The sequence below is a fragment of the Limulus polyphemus genome, unplaced genomic scaffold (genome assembly GCF_000517525.1).
Source record: "Limulus polyphemus unplaced genomic scaffold, Limulus_polyphemus-2.1.2 Scaffold3647, whole genome shotgun sequence".
In the NCBI taxonomy this organism is placed as follows: Eukaryota; Metazoa; Arthropoda; class Merostomata; order Xiphosura; family Limulidae; genus Limulus; species Limulus polyphemus.
In genome coordinates this window covers 45,769-57,059 of record NW_013669257.1, presented here as the reverse complement: position 1 = coordinate 57,059, position 11,291 = coordinate 45,769, and the positions used below count along the sequence as shown (strand labels likewise).

The 11,291-nt window shown below is 31.9% G+C and overlaps 2 protein-coding genes across 2 annotated transcripts in view; both read left to right on the top strand.

The window, feature by feature from the left end:
• LOC106469765 overlaps positions 1-4,676 on the top strand; it is a 52,003-nt gene extending 47,327 nt beyond the window's left edge. Inside the window, exons 14-17 of the mRNA XM_022398319.1 lie at positions 301-376; positions 1,330-1,376; positions 2,454-2,710; positions 4,067-4,676. Coding sequence (XP_022254027.1) covers positions 301-376; positions 1,330-1,376; positions 2,454-2,710; positions 4,067-4,240 — 554 coding nt within the window. The 3' untranslated portion in view covers positions 4,241-4,676. The remainder of the gene's footprint in view (positions 1-300; positions 377-1,329; positions 1,377-2,453; positions 2,711-4,066) is intronic.
• Positions 4,677-6,233: 1,557 nt separating this feature from the next.
• LOC111088380 overlaps positions 6,234-11,291 on the top strand; it is a 10,685-nt gene continuing 5,627 nt past the window's right edge. Inside the window, exons 1-5 of the mRNA XM_022398318.1 lie at positions 6,234-6,582; positions 7,426-7,587; positions 8,541-8,902; positions 9,233-9,347; positions 10,879-10,968. Of these exons, the coding sequence (XP_022254026.1) occupies positions 7,531-7,587; positions 8,541-8,902; positions 9,233-9,347; positions 10,879-10,968 (624 nt within the window). The 5' untranslated portion in view covers positions 6,234-6,582; positions 7,426-7,530. The remainder of the gene's footprint in view (positions 6,583-7,425; positions 7,588-8,540; positions 8,903-9,232; positions 9,348-10,878; positions 10,969-11,291) is intronic.

Sequence of the window (11,291 nt, the reverse complement as noted above, 5' to 3'; positions counted from 1 at the left end):
TAAGAATGGAGACTATTTCATTTAATAAATGTTTTGTTTTGATATATAAGTTGTTCGTGATTTTTCACTTAAAAAAGCGACATTAATTGCTTGACGATCTAATATACTTTTTTAGACGATTATCCTTTCATGAAAAAGAAGAGGGATAGAAATAAGTTAGTTTGTGTTTAGATAGATTTGAATAATGTATATCAGTATGGAAACAAGTGTTTGAAGTAAACCCTATAAATTTGTGTATAATTAAAAAGTTACTAGCATTTTTTTTACTTGTCAATCTTCTTTTTGGCTGGCTTCTTGTAGGAGAGATAAGTAGTTGTGAATATTGTAATGGTCGTGGCGACTGTATCATCACAGATGATGGCTTTAGGATCTGTAGGTAAGTTAAGACTTTTCAGTTATCTTCCAAAACAAAACAATTTAGCAATAAGTAACCTCTTTAAAAAAATGGAGGAATTAATTGAAACTTTACTGGTGAAGCTTTCATTGATTCCTATAAATTATCACTTGAGAAAATATCAACTTAAGTAACTAACTGGTATTTCTAATGACCAGTCCAGTAGCTATTGGTTCCTATAAATTATCATTTGAAAACATATTACCTTAAGTAACAAACTGTTGTTTCTATTGATCAATCCAGTAGCTATTGTTTCCTATAAATTATCACTTGAGAACATATTAACCTAAGTAACAAACTATTGTTTCTATTGATCAATCGAGTAGCTATTGTTTCCTATAAATTATCACTTGAGAACATATTAATTTAAGTAACAAACTGTTGTTTCTATTGATCAATCCAGTAGCTATCGTTTCCTATAAATCATCACTTGAGAACATATTACCTTATGTAACAAACTATTGTTTCTATTGATCAATCCAGTAGCTATCGTTTCCTATAAATTATCATTTGAAAACATATCAATTTAAGTAACAAACTATTGTTTGTAATGACTAATCCAGTAGCTATTGTTTCCTATAAATTATCACTTGAGAACATATTAACTTAAGTAACAAATTGTTATTTCTATTGATCAATCCAGTAGCTATTGTTTCCTATAAATTATCACTTGAGAACATATTAACTTAAGCTTTCAACAAACTATTGTTTGTAATGACCAATCCAGTAGCTATTTTCTACAATCTTTGATGTATCAATAAAATACATGGATCACGTCTGATATAGTGGTTTCAAATCTGAAATCAATAGTTTGCTAATTATATCGTTAGGTTCTGTGTAAGGTGTGTCTGAAACTCTTGGTGACTATTAAGGATTTAGTACGGTTAGGTAATTACTCTGGATCTATCAAGACTATGTTCTGTTTGTTGTTATAGGTGCCACCATATGTATTTAGGCCGACAATGCGAGATCAATGGACTCGGTAAGCCTACATTTTAATTGATTTAATAACATGTGTTATATACATAACCCCCGTTGCTATATATATTTATATACACATTATAACTTGTTTTAATGGATATAAATGGAACTATACACTTTTGACTTGGGTATTTCTACCATTCTAATGGTAAAGCTATCTTTTTTTCAGTCTGTTTCAACAGAATGTTTTCCTATATCCACATTAGTTACACATTATGACTATGGGTTATATCTAGCAATTTTTAAAGAAACATCTGAAAACCATGGTTTATAGGTAGTTATGTAGAATTGGTATGAATACAGTTGTATCTGTTCTAGAATTATCTTATAATGGTATGTAGAATTGGTATGAATACAGTTGTATCTGTTCTAGTATTATCTTACCATGGTACATAGAATTGGTATGAATACAGTTGTATCTGTTCTAGTATTATCTTACCATGGTACATAGAATTGGTATGAATACAGTTGTATCTGTTCTAGTATTATCTTACCATGGTACATAGAATTGGTATGAATACAGTTGTATTTGTTCTAGTATTATCTTATCATGGTATGTAGAATTGGTATGAATGCAGTTGTATTTGTTCTAGTATCATCTTACCATGATATGTAGAATTGGTATGAATACAGTTGTATCTGTTCTAGTATCATCTTACCATGTCATGTAGAACTGGTATGAATACAGTTGTATCTGTTCTAGTATTATCTTACCATGATATGTAGAATTGGTATGAATACAGTTGTATCTGTTCTAGTATTATCTTATAATGGTATATAGAATTGGTATGAATACAGTTGTATCTGTTCTAGTATTATCTTACCACGATATGTAGAATTGGTATGAATACAGTTGTATCTGTTCTAGTATTATCTTACCATGGTACATAGAATTGGTATGAATACAGTTGTATTTGTTCTAGTATTATCTTATCATGGTATGTAGAATTGGTATGAATACAGTTGTATCTGTTGTGGTATTATCTTACCGTGGTACATAGAATTGGTATGAATACAGTTGTATTTGTTCTAGTATTATCTTACCATGGTATTATTATTACATTATTTTAACCCACAGTGCTGGCAGTTGTGCTACCAATTGCTGTTATCATACTGATTCTACTCACCTGTTGTGCATTTTGGTGCTGTCGACGGTGGCGCCGACGACGACAAGCAAAAGCAAAAAATACAGCCATGATGCGAGCTATGGGACTAACGAACAGCACACCGGTGGATGGGACGTTAGACAGAAAAGCCATGATAATTGACTCTTCTAGCGACAGCAGCGGAGAACACGGACCACGCCCACCATATGCTTTTGATGGTCCCTATCAGGTATTAGAAACTAGCTGTTTTAAAGTTCAGTTAAATAATTTACATTTTTCAACTGTTACGAACAGCTGACTTATATGTTTATAATACGTAAATAGTATAAATCTAACTAAAGGAAGTTTTCAAACATAATTAACAATTGCTTTGGGGTACATATTTTTTACGCCATATACTCTGTTGAAGTCTTTCCAATGTGTCATATTAAATATCCATGTCGCTTTGTAAATGTGGATAAACTTGGCTGATGTAAGTTATATCCGCTCGCTTGATATATTTATAATATGTATAGACATTAGTAAATTGAACCTCCGAGGACTTTAAAAGATGGCTTTGAGCCGTTATTTCTAGGTTTTATAGAAAGTTGGACATTTATTCTAATTCCATTCATTTATCCAGTGGTTAAGGCACTTTACAAAGGTGAAAAAATTTAGTTATTTCTACATAATATTCTACTGTAGTAAAGTTATTACGGAAGGTACATTTGCTCTTTCAGCTTAATAATGTAGTTCAATCTTTCTTTCACCAAGTTAGTTCGTTTGTTTGTTGACTGGAAAATTATAGGATGAAGCCATTAAACCAAAGGCTTTTGGAGTGTTTCACACAGTGACTAACTATCTTGTCTAAAATGTGTGTATTGAAGGGGGAGGGGCGAAACTTTGATTACCGTGTACGATAAACACAAACTTCAGTGATCAATTGTTTTTAAATAAATTACCAAACCTGTAGACCGCTAAATCTAGATCAAAGCCAGGTATTGATTTCCTTTAAAATACCATGTTCTTGTATGTACTACGTTTGATCTCCTTTAAAATACCATGTTCTTGTATGTACTACGTTTTGATCTCCTTTAGAATACCAAGTTCTTGCATTTACTACGTTTTGATCTGCTTTAAAATACCAAGTTCTTATATTTACTACGTTTCGATCTCCTTTAAAATACCATATTTTTATATTTACTACATTTTGATATCCTTTAAAATACCATGTACTTGTATTTTCTACGTTTTGATTTGCTTTAAAATACCATGTTCTTGTATTTTTTACGTTTTGATCTGTTTTAAAATACCATATTTTTATATTTACTACATTTTGATATCCTTTAAAATACCATGTACTTGTATTTTCTACGTTTTGATTTGCTTTAAAATACCATGTACTTGTATTTTCTACGTTTTGATTTGCTTTCAAATACCATGTACTTGTATTTTCTACGTTTTGATTTGCTTTCAAATACCATGTACTAGTATTTTCTACGTTTTGATCTCCTTTAAAATACCATGTTCTTGTATTTACTACATTTTGATCTCACTGATACATGTGTATATATGAAAACATTAATACAAATCCCATAATTTTCAGCCGGAAAGTGGGGACTTAACGCCAAAGAAGGGCAGTAAAAAGAGTGAACTCAGTCTCGATCGTAGCTTGTCTACAGGCTTTACTGTACCTCCAGTCGCCATCCCTCGCGCCATTCACCGCCATCCGAAACAGGTAAACTACGCCGTCTATAACGGTCAGGTATTTGTGTGGTGATACTGGATGGCTCACCATTATGTCCAGTTTTGTGTCACCGAAGACCAAATGGTAAAAAACCAATTGAAGACATCGGGGAGTCGCATGTGTAACCACGTGGTTTTATATTCATGAAAATATTAAGGTTTAACATGACAGCGAGTCTATGCTCATTTGTTATACGGACTTGTATTATATGCAATTGTTAAAAACGTTTAATGTTAAAAACTTTATTTGTAACGTTAGATTTGTAATATTAGTAAGAGCAACCACGTAACCCATGTTTTGTAATTCTCAGTGCCAGATATGGGTCTTTACATAAGAGATAAAAGGTAATCAGAAGGTTAATACAATTCATTATATGTTACGTGTATATTTGTATAGTTATAACACTCGCTATGTTGTACTTGTTTAAGAACATTAATAAAGTTATTTTTTATTTTATTGAAAAAACACACGTTATAACTATTATTATACTTATTTTGTGTACTATAACTTTTCCACTGATTCTGTCAGCACATAGAAAAAACTAACAGTTTTATAAATATAAATCAAATAAGTCATCTAATAAATTATACCAATAATTTAGTCTTTATAGTATTAACAATTTTATACAGAAAAGTTTTACTGGCCTTTTCCCAGACGTACATATTGCAGAGACATGGACCAATTCATGTATTTGTATACAAATTAGCTTTGTGTTTGAAATATATCAAAAATGTAAGTCAAACAAAGTTTATTTTATCGCACAAAGTCCTGGCAAAATTACGATTTTCTGGCTATTTATTACTCCCTATTCTAAGTCGTGTTTAATTTACGATTTTCTGTCTATTACTCGCTATTTTAAGTCATGTTTAATTTACGATTTTCTGGCAGTTTATTACTCACTATTTTAAGTTATGTTTAATTTACGGTTTTCTGGCTGTTTATTACTCACTATTTTAAGTCATGTTAATTTACATTTTCTGTCTGTTTATTACTCAGTATTTTAAGTCATATTGATTTAGGTTTTTCTGGCTTTTTATTACTCACTATTTTAAGTCATGTTAATCTATGATTTTCTGGCTTTTATTATTCACTATTTTAAATCATGTTTAATTTATGGTTTTCTGGCTGTTTATTACTCACTATTTTAAGTCATGTTTAATTTACGGTTTACTGGCTGTTTATTACTCACTATTTTAAGCCATATTGATTTAGGTTTTTCTGGCTGTTTATTACTCACTATTTTAAGTCATGTTAATCTATGATTTTCTGGCTTTTTATTATTCACTATTTTAAATCATGTTTAATTTACGATTTTCTGGCTGTTTAATTACTCACTATTTTAAGTCATGTTTAATTTACAATTTTCTGGCTGTTTATTACTCACTATTTTAAGTCATATTAATTTACGATTTTCCGCCTGTTTATTACTCACTACTTTAGTTCATGTTAATTTATGATTTTCTGGCTGTTGAAACTTTGTGAATACTAAGGAGAGTTTCTTAGCTTTTCAGGGATGGGGTGGGGGTTGAACTGTTGCAATTAAACATTTCCTAACCTAGACTTACCATCCCAGTGAAGTTATGAGCAATACATTCAAGTATCTTCTTTAATGCTTGTACTTATTCGTGTGGTAGGTGGTTCTAATTACACAAACTCTGGAATGGTTAATACCGTATTACACTTATCAAATGCTTCTTGTTTGTTTCCGGGAACTGGTTAAAGGGTATATCTAACTCTGAGGATGTTGGTTGTTAAAACAAATACGCTTTCTGCTCAATTTTTTTACCACCTACAGTTATCTTAAAATACATACAAAGTAATGAAACTAGTCTTTACAAGAGATAATTGTATCTATTCACAAAAAACAAAACAAAAAAATGAACTCAATCCTACCGCAAAGCTTTTAAAAATGAAATGTTATATAAAGTTTATATGACATTAATATTATATACATTTAACGTTCATATGGAGTTTGAGCGATTACTCTAATGAAAATAATTATCTTTAAGCATAGTTCGATTATTTTTCTGTTATTTTGACCTTTCATTGAGGAAGCGGTAACATAATAGATTTGAAATCTTTCGCGTTGTATTCTCTCGCCTACAGAAGATTAACAATAATAGACTGGCACTTATATAATACAAAAAACAAATATAATAAACAGTAGAAAGCGTATTGTGCATGTGGGAGTGGTTTCTTCAGACTCCTTTTCCAGACTTTCCTTCCTCCTCCCACTGTTGCTGTGGAAACTGAGAGACGGCTGTTAATGTGAGTTGATTCGTCCTTTCACTCCACAGTATCGAAGATCTAACGAGAGAAGGCTACTTGTCAATTTGGAAGAAAAACTTTCTCCTCGTGATGGGATTGTCTCTAAGGTAAGCCAGCAAAGTTAACGTCCAGCATAATAGTTTCAACGTGGCGAAATCCTGATGATGAACAGTTGAGCTAAACGAAGTAAATATTTATTATTAAATGGCCCAGTGGCTCGGCGTTAAGTCTGACAACTTATAACGTTAACAATCAGACATTTTTAAAATGCATAAAACCTAAATATTCTATTAATAAGAAATAGCATTTGTATATATATAACTAAGACGTTTAAGTAATCCTGCATTGAAACTAAACGAGCAAATTTGAACCTTAAATATCATTAAAAAACACAATACATTAGACACTGGACGGACTATTATCTGTAACGTTTTGAAATATATTATTTGTATTGGTCTTCTTGTTAACTGTCATCCTTATTACAGTGCTCGTTATTTCTCAAAGGCGGTTATTATTGGCTGTGTTTGGACTCCTATTTAAAAGAAGCAAAGTACATGATCTTTAGAGCATAAATGTTTACTTTATTTTGTAGTAAATAGGCTTGAGTTTTCGAAGAATATACAAGATTCAAATACAAGTAGAAATAAAGTCAGTACACTAGTAACAGCATATCGATACTTGTAATGTATATATATAATAGTAAATAGTTGTTTTTCCTAAAATAATCTAATTCTTAACGGCTTTTCTATGCAACAAATAAATCCAACCCGATCTCTCTGCAGCTCACTTCCGAATTTAAGTAACTGTGTACACTTCACTATCGAATAAAGAATACAATATTTCGTGAACTTTAAATTAAAACATTTGATATTTTTCTTTCAATTGTTACTATCGTTTCCAGTAATAGTTTTTAATGTGATTAATTCTGGATATGTTAACCTATATTACAGCAGCGTAACCGCAGAGATGAGGAATGTAACTACAGTTTAGAAACTGACCAGAGTCAAACAACTCGGACCTACATCAAATCTGCCAGTGAAACTTGCAAGACGAAAATGGCTGGTAACTCAAATTATAAGAATATAAGGAAGGATAAAGGCGAGAATGAACCGGCAAGTTTACTAACTTTTACAGTTTTATTAAGTCAAACATTTTATTTGAACATTTAAAGCTTAATGTTGCCCCCAACCCCCTCCTGTGCCTCAAAAGTAAGCCTGAAGACTCATAACATTATACCCCTGGTTTTGATGCTAGCTGTGGGTGCAACTCAAATAACAAAATAATGTTTTAGTGTTAAAACTGTCCGGCATGGCCAGGTGGTTAGGGCGCTTGACTCGCAATCTCAGGGTCGCGGGTTCGAATCCCCGTTTCACCAAATGTGCTCGCCCTTTCAGCCGTGGGGCGTTATAATGTGACGTTCAATCCTACTATTTGGTGGTGGGAGGCGATGACTATCTGCCTTTCCTCTAGTCTTTTACTGCTAAATTAAGGACGGTTAGCGCAGATAGCCCTCGTCTAGCTTTGCGCAAAATTCAAAACAAACAAACTTGTTAAAGTAAAATCTTTGCTTAGGTTTCGTAATAGATGTGGGCAAAATCTATTGTAAAACTAGCTGGAGTACCCGTACATTTGTGATTAATGAAAGGTTATTTTAGGACATGAAATTTGCTTTCCCTACATGTAATTGTAAATAAAAACAATTCATATTTTTATTTAATAGTCTTTATTCAGATCAATACGTTTGTGTTTCAACTTTTTAAAAGTGTATAATTAAAATACAACTAGTAAGCATGAGTAAAAAAAGCATGAAATAAATTGTTTTGTTCCATTGTTACCATTTTAGTTAAATTCATATAAAGACATAAGAAATCACATAAATACTTCCTTTCATTCGGCGATCTAACGAGAGACAGTTTTTAAAATATTTTTACTGCTGTTTATCTCCGAGTTTTTTTTTTATCTAATACAATATATGTCATGAGTTATGTGTTAATTACTGTAGATTTATACTTACTATGTTAAATCCTATTTTATTAAATGGGAAAATTGTGTTGAAAATTACCAGGCAGTGGCAAGCTCCGAAATAAAACACGACGAGACGATAGCACCACACGAGGAGAGCCGTAGAACCTATGACGAAACGTTCCCTCCTCTTCTACCCCCACCTCCTCCTCCTATCTCAGCCTACGTCATTGCGGTTAAGAAGGATAATCCTCTATCAAAGGAAGGAAGTGCCGAAGGTAAAACTAACAAGATAGACAATCACCCAGAACCATGTTACCAGACTGGTGCTTTATATAGCAACACTAGCCAGTCTGCAGTTCAAGAAAAACAGTGTTTTCCTGCTGATGGCTACTCCATATCAGAAGATAGCAGATCAGACCGTCAGTTTTTAAACCTCGAAACTATGGAAAGAACTACCTGTCGGTTAGTTTAATGTTTACTCGAACCAATAAAAACTACTGTGATCAGAATTGAATGGAAATTGTAGCTTGTGTGTTGACTGAAATCGTTCGTAGTGTTTGTTGATAATAATATAATTTTGTGTTTATATTCATAATGTCTTGAGAAAAAAATCTGAAAGAATGTAGTAGATGAGACAAAACACAAATAAGAAACTCCAGAAACATAATTAGTCTGTGATATTCGTGTAATCAATAAAATACTAATTAAGAAAATCAAATGTAGGAAAAGTTATATTCCTGCTCTAAGAAACGCCGGTAGTTTGATTTATTTTTTCAATTACTGTTTTTGCAGTCCATCCTCTGAAGCTGGACGATCCTACGATGAAACGACTATTCAAGCATCTGTTCGCCAGTTTAAAGCCATATCAGACTTAGTAGATATGTCTTCACTACGTGTTCAGAGTGAGGTATTGATTAAAGATATATAAGAAATTTATTTAAAAGAAGATATAAAACAATATTATTGATGGCGTACGTACAAATTTCGGAGAACTGCACTCTATTGATATTAACCTTGTTTAACTGTGAAGCTCACGCTTTTCAAACTTTAACCTCGCCAACCTGCTTAACTCTAGCTTTTGAGAAAGTCACCCTTGATGTTAACTTTGTTTAACTGTGAAGCTCACGCTTTTCAAACTTTAACCTCGCCAACCTGCTTAACTCTAACTTTTGAGAAAGTCACCCTTGATGTTAACTTTGTTTAGCAGTGAAGCCCGAATATTAAATCACCCGAATCAACAAGGAAAGTATAACACCAAACCAGTTGAATTAACAAAAAATGTAACCCTGAACCAGCAGAATCAAGAAGACAAAAACAGATGAATCAGTATGAATTAAACACTAAACCAACAATGAACTTAACACCAAATCAGCGCAAAATGTAATACTAAGTCAGCCAAATCAACACGAAATATAATACTATATCAGCCAATACTAATAAGTACAATTTGCCGCTGGTCTTATTTTAGTCTTACATTAGATCTAGTCATATCTTCGTTTATTTCGTTATTTTATTACCATATTTTGTCAAAGAAAAACTTATTGTTTCATCGATGCAGGTTTCGTTTTATTTCTTGAATTACATATGTAGTTAAGTCAATCGTATTATTAAACCATGGGTTAATTAGTTAACATCTGACAATAAGTGAAAAAATATATACTATAATATAAAGTTAAAGTGGCTGAGTCGACAAGAAATATAATACTAACTTAGCTGAATCAACCAAACATATATAAACCAGGTGAATAATAAGAAATGTTAACTGTTAAACAACAATAAATCTAACCCTAAGCCAACTGAGTCAATATGAATTATAACACTGAACTATTAATTAAATAAAATATATAACACTAACTCTATTAAATCAACAAGAAATATAATTCTAATTGAGATAAATCAAATTTAAAAAGAGGCCTGATTTCTAATGAATTTAAATATAAAATGATATAATTCATCCTTTTACAAATTATAAGAGCAGGAATTTAAAAAAAGGGGTTTTATTGAATAAAAGATCTCATTACTTCAAAACCTACATGTTACTCAAGTAAATCAAAACTTTTAACTAAGTTTTTCTATGATTCTTTATGCATGTAATAGACATCAAATGCATAACTTATATTTCCATGTTTATAGCTAGTCTCAAAATACTTAAAAAATAAAAATAAGTGGTAGTTAGTGCATTTGATGTAGCGTTAAGCATGAATTGGGTTACTTAAAATTATTTCTAACTCACCTAGTGTGTAGGAAACATTTTTAAATGGTAGATGAACAAAATAGCCTTTTGTAAATTTTAGTGTACATATATAGATTGCATAAACTGGATTAAATAAGGAAGAAACTAATAGCGGGAATCAGTATATTTTATTCTGCGATTATCTTACAATTTGTTCAAAGTTTTCTCAAAATGTGTACAACTTTAGATACTGCTTAATATTTAGGTTGTTACTAACACGGATCCAGAGAAAGATGGAACGGAAGCAAGTTATTTGACAACATTGTTGCACAATGACGACGTGTTTAAATGTGATGTAAGTATGATTTCCCTTGTTGGTGGTCGAGACTTGGTGTAGTGATTAGCATGTTCGGACTGTGAATCTGGTTGGTGGTCGAGACTTGGTATAGTGATTAGCATGTTCGGACTGTGAATCTGGTTGGTGGTCGAGACTTGGTATAGTGATTAGCATGTTCGGACTGTGAATCTGGTTGGTGGTCGAGACTTGGTGTAGTGATTAGCATGTTCGGACTGTGAATCTGAGATTAAAAGTTGCGTATCCTTTGCCAACAAAAACTACACTCCGCAACTTTGAGACCGTGGATGAACTTATAAGAGTGTCGGTATAATTCTAACTAT